A 16583-nucleotide genomic window follows, 5' to 3' on the forward strand; every position below is an offset into this window, starting at 1 on the left:
AAAGGTTTTAACACTTACTTTCATATCTGCATACACACACACACAGAGCTTCCGGTGCCATTTCAAAATAAAAGAAGACTCCTACACAGTTTATTATACTACACAGAGGAGGAGCAGGAGGAGGAGGAAGAGGAGAAGGAGGAGGAAGAGGAGGAGGAGAGAGAGGAGGAGGAAGAGCAGGAGGAAGAGGAGGAGAGAAAAGACGAGCAGGAGGAAGAGGAGGAAGAAGAGGAGGAGGAAGAGGAGGAGAGAGAGGAGGAGGAGGAAGAGGAGGAGAGAGAAGACGAGCAGGAGGAGGCGGAGGAAGAAGAGGAGGACGAAGAGGAGGAGAGAGAGGATGAGGAAGAAAAGGAGAGAGGAGGAGGAAGAGGAAGAAGAGGAGGAGGAAGAGGAGGAGAGAGAGGAGGAGGAAGAAAAGGAGGAAAGAGGAGGAGGAGGAAGAAAAGGAGGAAGAGGAGGAGGAAGAAGAGGAGCAGGAGGATGAGGAAGAGGAGGAGAGAGAGGAAGAGAGGGAGGAGGATGAGGAGGAGAGGGAGGAGGAGAGGCAGGAGGAGGAGAGAGGAGGAGGAAGAGGACGAGGAGGAAAGAGAGGTATCTTACTTTAATAATATAAACTTATATTATTATTATATTTTATTGTTTGCAGTTTTTTTTATTTATAGATTTCACTTCAAACAGTTTTAATGTTTTCATATAAAGTTTATTATCAATAATTCATCCGTTCATCATCATCATCTTCGTTCATTAACGACACACGATGAAGACGAGGTAGATCTGATGCTCGTTGGCTAAGGAGGCGTCGTGTGATTGGTCGGTGAGTCCGTCAGCGAGCAGTCAAACTGACGGCTGAAAGCGTCGAGCAGCGTCGGGACGACCTCGTCCACGCTGACGTCCCTCCGCAGCTCGCTGCTCAGTGATGTCACTCCTTTACCCACAATGCCGCAGGGCACGATGTGCGAGAACCACGACAGGTCGGTGTTACAGTTCAGAGCGACGCCGTGAGACGTGACGTAGCGTCCGCAGTGGATCCCTGGGACAGGAAGTCATCATCACAGGACAGGAAGTCATCATCACAGGACAGGAAGTACATCACAGCACAGGACGTCATCACAGGACAGGAAGTCATCACAGGACAGGAAGTCATCATCACAGGGCAGGAAGTCATCACGGGACAGGAAGTCATCACAGGACAGGAAGTCATCAGAGGGCAGGAAGTCATCACAGGGCAGGAAGTCATCACAGGACAGGAAGTCATCACGGGACAGGAAGTCATCATCACAGGACAGGAAGTACATCACAGCACAGGAAGTCATCACAGGGCAGGAAGTACAAACATTAATAAAAGGAAACGTCAGATAAATTTAAACAAAATTCCACTTTAAAAATACAAACCCTTCAGCATACAGTGAAAATCAATAATCAATAATCAATAATCAGTTCGTACCGACAGCACAGATCTTGTTGTCTCCCACCCAGACTCCGGTGTGAGGAGACGTCGACGCCTCGATGCCGAACCTGCTGCACACCGAGATGATCGTCCTCTCCAGCTCTGAGACGTACCAGCGCACACTCTGAGGGACACACAGCCAATCAGAGCACAGAGCATCAGCAGGCAGCCAATCAGAGCACAGAGCATCAGCAGGCAGCCAATCAGAGCACAGAGCATCAGCAGGCAGCCAATCAGAGCACAGAGACAGCGTTGTGCCCTTCCTTTAACCACTAACTATAGCGTTGAGGCAAAACAGCGTAATAATCGGTATCAACAGAGGCGGACAGTTTCATTATAAGCAGACGACATCTTGTTGTCCTGAGGCACAGAAACTAGATCACAGTTTGGTGTGGGCTCAGGTTACAGTGAATTATTCCCATTTAACTAGAAAGCAAACCATATTCAGAGTCACAACTGGCCCCTTAACATATTTGGGACCAGGCGGGGAGTTCTGGTCCTCTGCAACCAGGAACTTAAAGTAACTTAAAACTGCATTCTATCAAAAGGCCACCAGGGGGCGACCGTTTTGGTGTCAAAAGGACTTCCGTCTCTATACAAGTCAATGGAGAATTCACCAACTTCTCACTTGATTTCTAACCTCAGTAAACGTTTTCAAAATGTGTTTATGGTCTCAATCGCTAGTTTAAAGCCTTCTTCAATGCAGTATGATGTTCATTTGGGACATTTTGGCCTCCCTGATTTTATATGTGACGATAAAGCAGGGTATGCATTAGGGCGTGGCTACGTGGTGATTGACAAGTTGATTGGTTCACAGGTTCAGGAGGGCGCCTCATGCTCCTCCTGATGCCCATATAAGTAGAATCCATGTTTTAATTTTTTTCCCAGCATGCACCTGAAATTTTCAAGATGGCGCTGCTCAGTTCCGATACTATTGGCCTCCGAGCAGCAGTCCACAAACCAATGGGTGACGTCACGGATGTTACGTCCATTTTATATACAGTCTATGGGTGTAACCCTGCTGTCAGAGACACGATTCGTATATGGAGCCAACCCCTCCCTCCCCTCCCCAAGACGGGTTCAGACCTTCTTGAAGGCGCCCAGGTTCAGGACCGGGTAGCAGACCAGCTGACCCGGTCCATGGAAGGTGATGAGTCCTCCTCGGTTGGTTCGGTGGACTTCGGCTCCCAGCAGGCGCAGGCGGTCCAGCAGGGGGGGCGGGTAGGGCTTCTGGCGGATCCCCGTGGTGTAGACCGGCGGGTGCTGGCACAGCAGCAGGACGTGAGCCGGACCCGACCGGTGCCGGTCCACGTAGACCTGCTGCAACCGCAGGGCTTCCTGGTACGAGACCAGACCCAGCCGGACCACTTCCACCACCGGACGGGCCCCCTTCATCTGGGACCAGGACCAGAACCAGGACCAGGACCGGGATGTTTCTAAATCAATCAGTGATACAGAAGATTTAAGAGACTTTAAGACTTTAAATCAAATCGACACTTCGTTGATTTTAACGTTAAACTTTTTTTTCTGTCCTATAAACTGAATTTAACTAATTTTGGGATTTTGGATTAAAAACAGCTGATTGATTTTCGGTGAATCTTTAATTATATTTAATTACTGATTTTATTCTGATGTTTGAGAATAAAAGTTTAACTTTTAGCAGCGAGATCAATAAATGTTCCACTAACTGGAAACTCTTAAACTATGCTGCTTGAGGCCGAAGATTGTGCAATAACTTTTATTACGGTGATGTTTTAGCATATTATGGGATGTTATTATGGGATGTTATTATGGGATGTTATTATGGGATATGTGCAGTACTGGTATGTAACTTGTAACAATCACCCCAGCATTACTTCACTACTTTAGAAAGTTCATCCATTCAGGTTTCCCACAGTCCACACCCTCAATCAGCCAATCCACCAATCAGCAATAACCGCCAACCTTGAAACCAAAGACCCGGAAGTTGATATAGGGATGTGAAAAAATGCCAGTGAGACAAACTATGGAACAAACGGCCAGAGTTACAGAGAGAGAGACACCAACTATGGTTTTGTATGGTTTGACCTTTCATTTTGTTATTATTTGTCAGACTGGACTCTGACTGGACCCCCATATTATTAAACAGGTCAAATCTGTTACAAGCTGTTGTTGGGAAGGTGATGTATTGTTTGTTATCATTTTGACAGTAAAATATAAAAGTATCGTATTAATTTAATAGCCGATCGTTGCAGCTCTAAATTAATTAATAACGTTTAAATCCAAACATTAGTTTATTTATTGACGAGTTGAGTAAAAACTATTTCTGATTAAATCAATCAATGAAGTTAATGATCAATAATATAAATAATTATTAGTTATAGTTTCGTTTTATTTATTTAAACAAATATATTTAATATTTATATTAAGGTTAAAACCTTTAAACTACAACAGCCGATCAATACAGAGAATATCAGTTAAACACAATCAATCCATCAATCCATCAATCCATCAATCAATCAATCCATCAATCCATCAATCAATCAATCAATCATCAATCTGAACAGGAAATGTTTTTCTTTCTTTGAACTTTAAACTGAAATTATTCAGAGATTAACGGACACAAACATCCGGTCTGAGTTCCAGTCTATCAATCAATTAGCTGATCACTAATCAATCAGCTGATCACTAATCAATCAGCTGATCACTAATCAATCAGCTGTTCACTGATCGATAACGTTTACAGACCTCTTCTCTCGATCAGCTGATCTCACCGGCACTCTTCTTCCTCTTTAACCGGAAACACGGTTCTTCTTCCGGTTTACGCAGCCGCCCGGAAGATAAAACCTTTTCAAAATAAAACTTTTAAATAAATATTGACGAAGACATTAATTTTATTTTATGTGAATTTTATTATTTTTAAAATGTATTTATGTCTTTATATAATTATATGTTCTCTTAAACTCTGTGAAGCTTTAATATAATAAAATATTCCTTTATTGTCCCACGATGGATAAATGTATATTATAATAAAAGAATAAAGAACAACAAGCAATAAAAAACAATAGTAGTAATATAAATATAGTAAATAATAATAATAACTTTATGTATAAAAGTAAATAAGTAATATTGATGTTGGTGATTATTGCTGCACAGGTTTAAAATAAGAATATATAAATATATATTATTATTAGTATTATTATTACACAGTTAAAGTGAAAGAAGCTGATATTAAATACTGATATCACACCGTAGTGAAGATGATTCATTAACGTTTCAACTGTAATGTAAAGAGCAAATTAACTTCATGATGTCATAAAATATAAGTTTCAAGCTTTTATTATTTTCACACATCAGAAATAATGGAGGAAGTCACAGAAATCATTTATTGTCCTCTGATAAAAAAAACACAGCAGAGTTACAGAGTGAAATGTAATTTAAAAATGTCATAATTCATATTAAATATAATATAAATGAAATATTTTGTGTTTTTCTTTTGATCGAAAACCTTATTGTTATTTGTTTATGTTTTGTTTCCGGAAAATTGTGAATAAGGACCAAAATAAATCACTTTTACTGATGTTAAAAAGCTCCTAAATCTGTCTCTGCTCATCAGGCTTTGTTTATATTTATATTTATATTTATTGCAAATAAAGAAATAATAGTAACACCAGGCGGGGAGTTCTGGTCCTCTGAAATGAGGCCAACGCGGAAGTAATTTAAAACTGCATTCTATCAAAAGGCCACCAGGGGGCGACCGTTTTGGTGTCAAAAGGACTTCCGTCTCTATACAAGTCAATGGAGAATTCACCAACTTCTCACTTGATTTCTAACCTCAGTAAACGTTTTCAAAATGTGTTTATGGTCTCAATCCTTCCTTCCTTCTGTCCTTCCTTACTCCCTCCCTCCATCCTTCTTTCCTTCCCTCCTTCCTTTCTTCCTTCCTTCCTCCGTTCCTTCCTTCCTCCCTCCCTCCTTCTTTCCTCACTTCCTTCCTTCCTTCCTTCCTCACTCTTCTCTCTTTCCTCCCTTCCTTCTTTCCTTCCTCCATCCCCCTTTCTTCCTTCCTTCTGTCCTTCCTTCCTCCCTCCCTCCCTCCCTCCTTCTGTCCTTCCCTCCTTCCTTCCTTTCTTCCTTCCTTCCTACCTTCTTCCCTTCCTTCTTTCCTCTGTCCTTCTTTCCTTCCTTCCTCCCTTCCTCTTTTCCTTTCTCCCTCCCTCCTTCCTTTTTTCCTCCCTCCATCCTACCTTCGTTCCTTCTTTCCTCCGTCCTTCCTTCCTTCCTTTCCTTCCTCCCTTCCTTTTTTCCTTTCCTCCCTCCCTCCATTCTATCCTCCCTCCCTCCTCCCTTCCTTCCTTCCATCTTTCCTTCCTCCCTCCCTCCCTCCCTCCCTCCCTCCCTCCCTCCCTCCCTCCTTCTCTCTTTCTATTCCTTCCATATTGTTCCAACAGAGAGAAGAAGGTGAAGGTGGAGATGATTGGCTGATTTTTTATTGTAATTATGGGTCAGCTGAAGAGGGTCCTGTTTTATTGTGGAAATCAGAAAGAAGCGGGGGCACTTCCTGTTACGTAAACATGTAAACTGCAGTGTGGAGTCAGAGGAAGTGTGTGTTCTTATTGTGTAGAGACTGAATTGGGTAAAGCGCACCTCGTTCTGTTGGTCCTGGAGCCGGTTCCTCCGTCAGTCAGGGTTCCTGCTGGTTCTTCTTCTTCTCCTCTACAGTTGTCCTCTTCCTTCTCCTCCTCTTCCTCCTCTTCCACCTCTTCCTCCTCTTCCTCCTCTTCTTCCTCCTCTCCAGGTTCTCCAGGTTCCTCCCACAGAGGAAAACCCTGAAACAGGCTTATAAAACTAGAACTGCTCTCCTGGTTCTCTCCTGGTTCTCTCCAGTTTCTCTCCCGGTTCTCTCCTGGTTCTCTCCTGGTTCTCTCCAGGTTGTCTTCTGGTTCTCTGCAGGTTCTCTCCAGGTTCTCTCCAGAATTTCTCCAGGTTCTCTTCTGGTTCACTTCTGGTTCTCTTCTGGTTCTCTTCTGGTTCTCTCCAGGTTCTCCCCTGGTTCTCTCCTGGTTATCTCCTGGTTCTCTCTTGGTTCTCCAGGTTCTCTCCAGTATATCTCCTGGTTCTCTCCTGGTTCTCTCCAGGTTCTCTCCAGGTTCTCTCCAGAATTTCTCCAGGTTCTCTTCTGGTTCACTTCTGGTTCTCTTCTGGTTCTCTTCTGGTTCTCTTCTGGTTCTCTCCAGGTTCTCCCCTGGTTCTCTCCTGGTTCTCTCTTGGTTCTCCAGGTTCTCTCCAGTATATCTCCTGGTTCTCTCCTGGTTGTCTCCTGGTTCTCTCCTGGTTCTCTCCAGTATATCTTCAGGTTCTCTCCTGGTTCTCTCCTGGTTCTCTCCTGGTTCTCTCCTGGTTCTCTCCTGTTCTCTCCTGGTTCTCTCCTGGTTCTCTCTTGGTTCTCCAGGTTCTTTCCAGTATATCTTCAGGTTCTCTCCTGGTTCTCTCCTGGTTCTCTCCTGGTTCTCTCCTGGTTGTCTCCTGGTTCTCTCCTGGTTCTCTCCAGTATATCTTCAGGTTCTCTCCTGGTTCTCTCCTGGTTTTCTCCTGGTTTTCTCCTGGTTCTCTCCTGGTTCTGTCCTGGTTCTCTCCTGGTTCTCCAGGTTCTCTCCAGGTTTTTCATAATAAAGTATTTTATTGTGAAATTGAAGCTCGCACGCTGTTCCAGCTCCGCTGCGGGGAGGGGCTTGTAGCGCGCGGACCGGAGAGAGAAGACTCACCAGGGAAGATGGCGACCGCAGGGTCCGCAGGGTCCGCCGCTCCGCCCGGCAGACCGGCCAGCGCCGCCGGGAGGGACCGGCCCGCGGACCGGCCTGGCTCCCGGTCCGGAGCCGGCTGCAGCCCGCGGGAGGACGAGGGGAGGAGGTGTGCGGAGCCCGGAGCCCCGCCGGCCTGCCCGCTGTGCCGGAGCTCCGGCAGCGAGGAGCGGGTCCGCAGGAGGAGCGAGGCCGAGAGGAGCAGCAGCAGGCCGGGCAGGAGGGACGGAGACTCCCGCAGAGGTGAGTGCGGCTACCGGGGGAAACCTCCGCTGCTGCTCCGCTGCTTGCTCTCACATCTACCGGATACAGACAACACTTTACTTCACTTTATTTAAGTTTACTGGACTTTATAACACTTAGTTGTGCTGTTTTATACTTTATTACCGTTAATAACAGTTTATAGTAACTTTAGTGTAACTTCGGTGCAGCGGGAGGCCGCGCGGCGCTGCCCGGTTATCAGCTTCACCTCACGGACACCAACAGGCTCAGTGTGGAGGATTCAACAGCAGCTTTAATGTGTTTATATAGTTTAATATAAAGCAGAACAGACTCTCTGATATAATGATAGAAACCTTCAGACTGATGTTAATGAGTCAGCTGGTTGCTGATCAGCTGATTGGTGTGTTAGACTTGTCCAGACTTGTTTTCTCTGCAGCTGCTTATCTTTATTTTATTGATTATTAGATATTAAACACAGCTGATTTACCTTCATACATGCACAACTAACACAGGTTTTAATATGGTCCCTTTAATGATGATTATTGATTATTTTACATAACATTTGATGATGTGTGTTTGACTCCAGCACGTCTGAGTCTATGTTGTTGTTGTTTGTTTTTAATCAGACATGAAGCAAAGAACCAGATTGTATTGATCATGTTATAAATATATAATACTATAATAATATATATAATAATGTTTCTGAAGTGTTTTAATTCATACAGTTTGTTGTTTTCTCTCTGAAGCTGCAACTAATGATAATTATTGATTAATCTGTTGATTATTTTCTGGATGAATTGATTAAAGTTGTTAGATCAATACAATGATAGATGAAGATAAGCAGTTTACTGTCATAAAGAAACAGAAAATATAAATATAAATAATACATGTAATAAACTTTGATTGTTTCCAGAAGTGTTCGTGTGTCCGGCCGTCGTCCTGAAGTCTGCAGACACCAAACACAAAGTGAGTCTAACTTCACTCTAGTTCATGTTTTATTACACATGATGATTATAATATATATATTATTATACCATGATAATAACATAATAATAAGATAACATGATGATCACATGATGATAACATGATAATAACATGACAATAACGCGATGATAACGCGATAATAACATGATGATAACATGATAATAACACGATGATAACATGATGATAACATGATAATAACATGATAATAACATGATGATCACATGATGATAACATGATAATAACATGATAATAACGCGATGATAACGCGATAATAACATGATGATAACATGATAATAACATGATAATAACACGATGATAACATGATGATAACATGATAATAACATGATAATAACGCGATAATAACACGATAATAACGCGATAATAACGCGATAATAACGCGATAATAACACGATAATAACGCGATAATAACATGATAATAACACGATGATAACGCGATGATAACACGATGATAACACGATAATAACGCGATAATAACGCGATAATAACACGATAACAACATGATAATAACATGATAATAACACGATGATAACATGATGATAACATGATAATAACGCGATAATAACACGATAATAACGCGATAATAACGCGATAATAACGCGATAATAACACGATAATAACATGATAATAACGCGATAATAACATGATGATAACATGATAATAACACGATGATAACATGATGATAACATGATAATAACACGATAATAACATGATAATAACATGATAATAACGCGATAATAACGCGATAATAACGCGATAATAACACGATAATAACATGATAATAACGCGATAATAACATGATGATAACATGATAATAACACGATGATAACATGATGATAACATGATGATAACATGATAATAACGCGATAATAACGCGATAATAACGCGATAATAACACGATAACAACATGATAATAACGCGATGATAATAACATGATGATAACATGATGATAACATGATAATAACATGATAATAACATGATGATAACATGATAATAACACGATAATAACATGATAATAACACGATAATAACATGATAATAACACGATAATAACATGATAATAACATGATGATAACATGATAATAACACGATAACAACATGATAATAACGCGATGATAATAACATGATGATAACATGATGATAACATGATAATAACATGATAATAACATGATGATAACATGATAATAACACGATAATAACATGATAATAACACGATAATAACATGATAATAACACGATAATAACATGATAATAACATAATACTAATATAATAACATGTTATTAATATGTTATTATCATGTTAATAACATATTAATAATGTTGGATGTGTTCCAGCTGCTGTGTGAAGATGATCTGAGGAGGAAAAACTTCCACATCTGTAAAGACGAGTCAGCATCAGTCCGTCATGATGAAGATCCTGTAAGTCACCGTCATCATCATCATCATCACCTTCATCGTCATGGTTACAGGTGTTTGCAGTGCTCTGACCTGTGTGTGTGTGTGTGTGTGTGTGTGTGTGTGTGTGTGTGTGTTTCAGGGTGTGGTGTCTGACTCAGAGAACGAGGAGCCAATCAGCAGGAGGATCAGAAACGTCTCCGCCTTCGTCAGGAAGACTAAAAACTCGTCAGCCGCCAGGTGAGTCGACCTCTGACCTCACCTGTCTGACTCCTACCTGCTGACCTCTGACCTCACATGTCTGACTCCTACCTGCTGACCTCTGACCTCACCTGTCTGACTCCTACCTGCTGACCTCTGACCTCACCTGTCTGACTCCTACCTGCTGACCTTTGACCTCTGACCTGTGTTTCTTCTTCAGTGGTGCTCAGAGGAGTCGCAGCTGTACGGACCCGGTGGAGGACGGAGGGAAGATGAAGACGTTCCCACAGCCGGCGGCCATCATGGACAGAGTATGATACTGTGTGTGTGTGTGTGTGTGTGTGTGTGTATATGTGTGTGTATGTGTGTGTGTTGAGGATGGTTCAGAGCCATAGCGACTACCAGACACCATAGCGACTACCAGACACCATAGCGACTACCAGACTACCAGAGACCATAGCGGCTACCAGAGACCATAGCGACTACCAGACTACCAGAGACCATAGCGAGTACCAGACTACCAGAGACCATAGCGACTACCAGAGACCATAGCGACTACCAGACTACCAGAGACCATAGCGAGTACCAGACTACCAGAGACCATAGCAACTACCAGACTACCAGAGACCATAGCGACTACCAGACTACCAGAGACCATAGCGACTACCAGACACCATAGCGAGTACCGGACTACCAGAGACCATAGCGACTACCAGACACCATAGCAACTACCAGACTACCAGAGACCATAGCGACTACCAGAGACCATAGCGAGTACCAGAGACCATAGCGACTACCAGACTACCAGAGACCATAGCGACTACCAGACTACCAGAGACCATAGCGACTACCAGACACCATAGCGAGTACCAGAGACCATAGCGAGTACCAGAGACCATAGCGACTACCAGACTACCAGAGACCATAGCGACTACCAGAGACCATAGCGACTACCAGACACCATAGCGAGTACCAGAGACCATAGCGACTACCAGACACCATAGCGACTACCAGAGACCATAGCGACTACCAGACACCATAGCAACTACCAGACTACCAGAGACCATAGCGACTACCAGACTACCAGAGACCATAGCGACTACCAGAGACCATAGCGACTACCAGACTACCAGAGACCATAGCGACTACCAGACACCATAGCGAGTACCAGAGACCATAGCAACTACCAGACTACCAGAGACCATAGCGACTACCAGAGACCATAGCGACTACCAGACACCATAGCGACTACCAGAGACCATAGCGACTACTAGACTACCAGAGACCATAGCGACTACCAGAGACCATAGAGACTACCAGACTACCAGAGACCATAGCGACTACCAGACTACCAGACACCATAGCGACTACCAGAGACCATAGCAACTACCAGACTACCAGAGACCATAGCGACTACCAGAGACCATAGCGAGTACCAGAGACCATAGCAACTACCAGAGACCATAGTGACTACCAGACTACCAGAGACCATAGCGACTACCAGACACCATAGCGACTACCAGAGACCATAGCGACTACCAGAGACCATAGCGACTACCAGACTACCAGAGACCATAGCGACTACCAGAGACCATAGCGACTACCAGACTACCAGAGACCATAGCGACTACCAGAGACCATAGAGACTACCAGACTACCAGAGACCATAGCGACTACCAGACTACCAGACACCATAGCGACTACCAGAGACCATAGCAACTACCAGACTACCAGAGACCATAGCGACTACCAGAGACCATAGCGAGTACCAGAGACCATAGCAACTACCAGAGACCATAGTGACTACCAGACTACCAGAGACCATAGCGACTACCAGACACCATAGCGACTACCAGAGACCATAGCGACTACCAGAGACCATAGCGACTACCAGACTACCAGAGACCATAGCGACTACCAGAGACCATAGCGACTACCAGACTACCAGAGACCATAGCGACTACCAGAGACCATAGCAACTACCAGACTACCAGAGACCATAGCGACTACCAGAGACCATAGCGACTACCAGACTACCAGAGACCATAGCGAGTACCAGACTACCAGAGACCATAGCGACTACCAGACTACCAGAGACCATAGCGACTACCAGAGACCATAGCAACTACCAGACTACCAGAGACCATAGCGACTACCAGAGACCATAGCGACTACCAGACTACCAGAGACCATAGCGACTACCAGACACCATAGCAACTACCAGACACCATAGCAACTACCAGTATTTAATGTGTGTAATGTGTGTGTGTTCCAGGTTGGGATGGGCCACAGCTCCTCAGCAGGGATCCTTCTCTCCTCTGAGAACAGTCGGTCGGTCTCGGCTCCCGTTGCCGCCGACCGCCGCCTCCCGTGGCGCGCAGTGATGACATCGTGGTCGACGCCGCTCGGCCCGGAGCGCTCCATCAGCCCCGAGAGCAACGACAGCATCTCAGAGGAGCTCAACCACTTCAAGCCCATTGTGTGCTCGCCGTGCACGCCCCCCAAACGGCTGCCGGACGGCCGCCTGCTGGAGCCCACCATCGTCAAATCCACGCCGCGGAACCTGACGCGCGGCCTGCAGAAGGCCACCAGCTACGAGGCGAGTCCCGCCGTGCTGCAGAAGTGGCGTCAGATCGAGCTGGACCGCCAGAGCCTCAAAGTGAATTCCAAGGCCACGCTGACGAGTCCGGTCCCTGAGACGCAGGACGCCGCCAAGATGCAGCCGAGCGCCGCCGGAGACACCGTCTCCTCTGCCAACAAGAGGAAGCTGCTGTTCGACCCGCCGCCGGGAGACTCGGACACCTTCCAGAAACAGTCTGTAAAGATCCGGGTCCCCGCGATCCGCTACAGCGAGGCGCCCTTCAGGGGTGGGGCAGACTTTGAGGCGTCGGGAGCTCCGGAGCCATGCGGCGGCGCGCTGTTCAGCCGGAAACGTTCCTTCTCTCCTTACACCAAGAACTCCGGCTTCCAGTCCTGTAAGTTAGTGCCAAAGGACTCGCAGGGTCCCAGGAAGGAGTCCGAGCACCAGTCTACCTCCCGGAGGGGTCCGAAGAGGAACCAAAAGACCAAACACGTGGACTCGGACCGAGACCAGGACCCGAGGCGGGGCCAGATCCAGCAGGACCGAGCGCTGGCCCTGAAGCTGCAGAGACAGTTCGACCTGGAGAACCAGACCGGCCGCAGGAGGAGCCCCGATAAGTACTTCCTGCGGTCCTGGATGTCCAATCAGAACCGCAGGAGGCGGGGCCTGCGGAGATCCCGACGAATCAACACAAAGCACTAACGAGGACTCGGACAGGAAGTTCATTTATGCAAAGTTATAAAATAAAGGTCTGACCTGGACCTGTTCTCACCAGCAGCTGTTTGTGGTGATTAAACACTTTTATTCTGAAATTTGCACCATGTGATTAAAATATAAACATTTATTATCTTTATGTTTGTTCTCAGGTGCAGATTTTATAAAAGTGTTTAATTCATCAGAAATGGATTAAATCACAGAGCTGATCAGCTGAAGACTTTTATTCTGACATGTTGAAGATAAGTTACTTTATTTTGTATCAACAGGAAGTGTCAAACATACGGAGGGTTAAATACTGTATAAATTAATAAGTAATAAGTAATCACATGAGTAACTTCAGTAAAATATATAAATGAAACAATCATTTATAAAGTAGTAAAATTCTACTTTCATAAACATTTAATTATTGTTTCATAGAAATAGTTTTAAAACTTTCATTATGTTTATTTTTTAATTTAAATCTCAACTCAGACTGCTGTAAAAACCTGAACAGTGTTTTTATTCCAAAGAGAAAGAAACAGTCAGTATATATTTAATTTTAATGATTAATAATAATTAAATTGTATAATAGATGAATCATCATTATATATAATTTCACACAATGTTGGTTCATTCATATATTTACAGTTTATTCATGTGATTATTTCTTTTTTTTTTTAATATCGACACTTTGGGGCTTCCATACAGTCGAGCTGAAGGACACTAAAAACATTTAAATGAGATCAATCGACTCGATCAGTTCCTTCCATCGATCCTCTTTGTGATCTTTGGGAACCATGTCTGCTGCCGCCGAGGCTCATGGGTAACGTAGTCTGACTGAAGGAGGAAATGATTGACAGGAAAGATCCCGCCCACTTCGTTACTCTCCGGGAGAGAAAAGTCATGTGACCAGAGATGATTGACAGGTAGAAACTCACCTGGTGGTTAGAGATGATTGACAGTTAGAAACTCACCTGGTGGTTAAAGATGATTGACAGGTAGAAACTCACCTGGTGGTTAAAGATGATTGACAGGTAGAAACTCACCTGGTTAATTTAAGATGATTGACAGGTAGAAACTCACCTGGTGGTTAAAGATGATTGACAGGTAGAAACTCACCTGGTGGTTAAAGATGATTGACAGGTAGAAACTCACCTGGTGGTTAAAGATGATTGACAGGTAGAAACTCACCTGGTGGTTAAAGATGATTGACAGGTAGAAACTCACCTGGTGGTTAAAGATGATTGACAGGTAGAAACTCACCTGGTTAATTAAAGATGATTGACAGGTAGAAACTCACCTGAACTCGTGTCAGCATCTTTTTTTCATTCCAGTTTTAATCTAAACAAAAAATCACAAAGTTTGATCCGAGACATTTTTCCATCATGGCAGAAAACAGATCGCATCACGTTATCGACCCAAATATACATGTTTATATTTATATTTATAAATAAGGATCCACGGGTCAGTTCATCCATCACATGTTAACATACATCATAAGTTTCTCCTCATAATTAGACGATTATAAGTTTATTTAACACTTTTTTAAATGAATCTTTTAAAAACTTACAAACATTAAAACAATATGACAGAAACACAAAATGACTCTAAACAGTCAAATATGACATTTACTGTTATTTATGATCAATTAAACGTCTGAGAAGCAGAGAAATGTTTTTATTCCTCTAAAATCTCAACACGTGATATTTGTATTTATTATAAATTCATATTTATCTCCATTTAACATAAAACAATCAACAATAACTCAGTCAGGTTTTATTTTCTCTGAACTTTAATCATTTTTATCCATAAATGAAAGAATTTAATATAACTGCAGACTTTTATTTAGTGATTGAAAACAGGAAGCTGCAGCGGAGCGTCGTCATGGAGATAGAACACATTGCTGATGACATCATCGTGTTTTCAGGCTGCAGTTATAATATCAGATTCTGACGGGTTTCTATGGCAACAGACTTAAATTCACTGTGAGGTGAAACAGCTGCAGTTACAGCCGATCACCAGCTGGTGGCGCCAAACACAATATTATAAAATCAGTGGATATTTTATTAGTTTATTACTTTATTGATCAGTTATTGTATGAATTCGGTTTTCTGCCATGATGTAAAACGACTCACAGCTGATCATCGTCACATTCCTGCAGAATCATTATGATCAGTTATTGATTGATTTGATTCATCCTGTCGTCACAAGTTATTGATTCTTCATGTTTTTCTCTGCAGCTCAGATATGCACATTTTCTACAGATGGACGAAAGCTTTCATCTTTCGGGGGGGGGGGGGGGGGGGGTCGATGCTGAGTGCCAAATGACGACTGTCTGTTCAGTTTAATATTCAGTAGTTTTTTGTATGAGAAGAAATAAAGAAAAAAAAACTAAAAACATGAAACTGAACATGTGTCCTGTCGTCTGTTCACATGTTCAACAACACGCTAACGTTTAACTTCATTAAATTAAACAATGTAGACATCAGCAAACTATTGAAAAACAAACCAGAACACAGTAACATGTAATATTTATTTATATACACTGTTAAAGTATTACAGTAAAAGTACTGCAGTACTCTCCCTCCTACAGAGACACTGAGGAACCAGAACCGACCCAGAACCCAGCATACAGAGGTTGAGTGAATGTGGTGTTGAAGGTGTGGAGGTGGATCAGTGAGTCAGAGGAGACTCTGTAGAAGGACAGAGTGCCAGCAGGACAGTCCACATACACTGCTACTCTGTTAGAGACAGAGGAGGAGGAGGAGGAGGAGGAGGAGGAGATGGATGTTTTTATCTTATTGTGCCAGACAGAGTAACCATAATCAGAGCACCTCAGACACCAGGACTGATCATTAAATCCAAACACACAGTCTTCTCTGTATCCTTTCCTTCTGATTCTTCTGTAACTCACTGATATATTAACTCCTCCTCTCCTCTCGACCTCCCAGTAACAGGGACCAGTCAGAACATTTCTACACAGCAGCTGATGATAGAAGTCAAATCTGTCTGGATGATCAGGATATGACTGATCCTCCTTCACACGTGTCACCTTCCTGTTGTTATCAGACAGTTTGAGGTTTGTGTTCATTGTGTTTGGATCCAGTTCCAGTTCACAGGCATCTGATGGAGAGAACGAGACACAATACAGCTGCAGTTTATCATCTGTTGATTTATTAACTACTTTACTGAAACCATTCAAACTTAAACCATCTCCATGACAACTGAGACCCTCCATCACTGAGGAAGACCATGAGATGT

The 16583-nt window shown here is 43.4% G+C and overlaps 3 protein-coding genes across 3 annotated transcripts in view; 1 reads left to right on the forward strand and 2 right to left on the reverse strand.

Moving 5' to 3' along the window:
* Positions 1-36, reverse strand: part of pgm2l1 (phosphoglucomutase 2-like 1) — a 13159-nt gene extending 13123 nt beyond the window's left edge. Inside the window, exon 1 of the mRNA XM_062418544.1 lies at positions 19-36. The gene's annotated coding sequence lies outside the window, so the exon portion shown is untranslated. The remainder of the gene's footprint in view (positions 1-18) is intronic.
* Positions 37-653: 617 nt separating this feature from the next.
* On the reverse strand, positions 654-4209 carry lipt2 (lipoyl(octanoyl) transferase 2). The gene is made up of 4 exons (XM_062419534.1): positions 4175-4209; positions 2534-2883; positions 1445-1571; positions 654-1030 (listed from the first exon to the last, which is right to left on the reverse strand). The coding sequence occupies exons 2-4, from the start codon at positions 2840-2842 to the stop codon at positions 789-791; spliced, it is 678 nt and encodes a 225-aa protein (XP_062275518.1). The 5' UTR covers positions 2843-2883; positions 4175-4209; the 3' UTR covers positions 654-788.
* Positions 4210-7199: 2990 nt separating this feature from the next.
* Positions 7200-15595, forward strand: rnf169 (ring finger protein 169). The gene is made up of 6 exons (XM_062419987.1): positions 7200-7470; positions 8363-8415; positions 9785-9868; positions 9987-10084; positions 10266-10356; positions 12321-15595. The coding sequence occupies exons 1-6, from the start codon at positions 7200-7202 to the stop codon at positions 13326-13328; spliced, it is 1605 nt and encodes a 534-aa protein (XP_062275971.1). The 3' UTR covers positions 13329-15595.
* The last annotated feature ends 988 nt before the right edge of the window (positions 15596-16583 follow it).

The sequence above is a fragment of the Scomber scombrus genome, chromosome 5 (assembly GCF_963691925.1).
Source record: "Scomber scombrus chromosome 5, fScoSco1.1, whole genome shotgun sequence".
Lineage (NCBI taxonomy): Eukaryota > Metazoa > Chordata > Actinopteri > Scombriformes > Scombridae > Scomber > Scomber scombrus.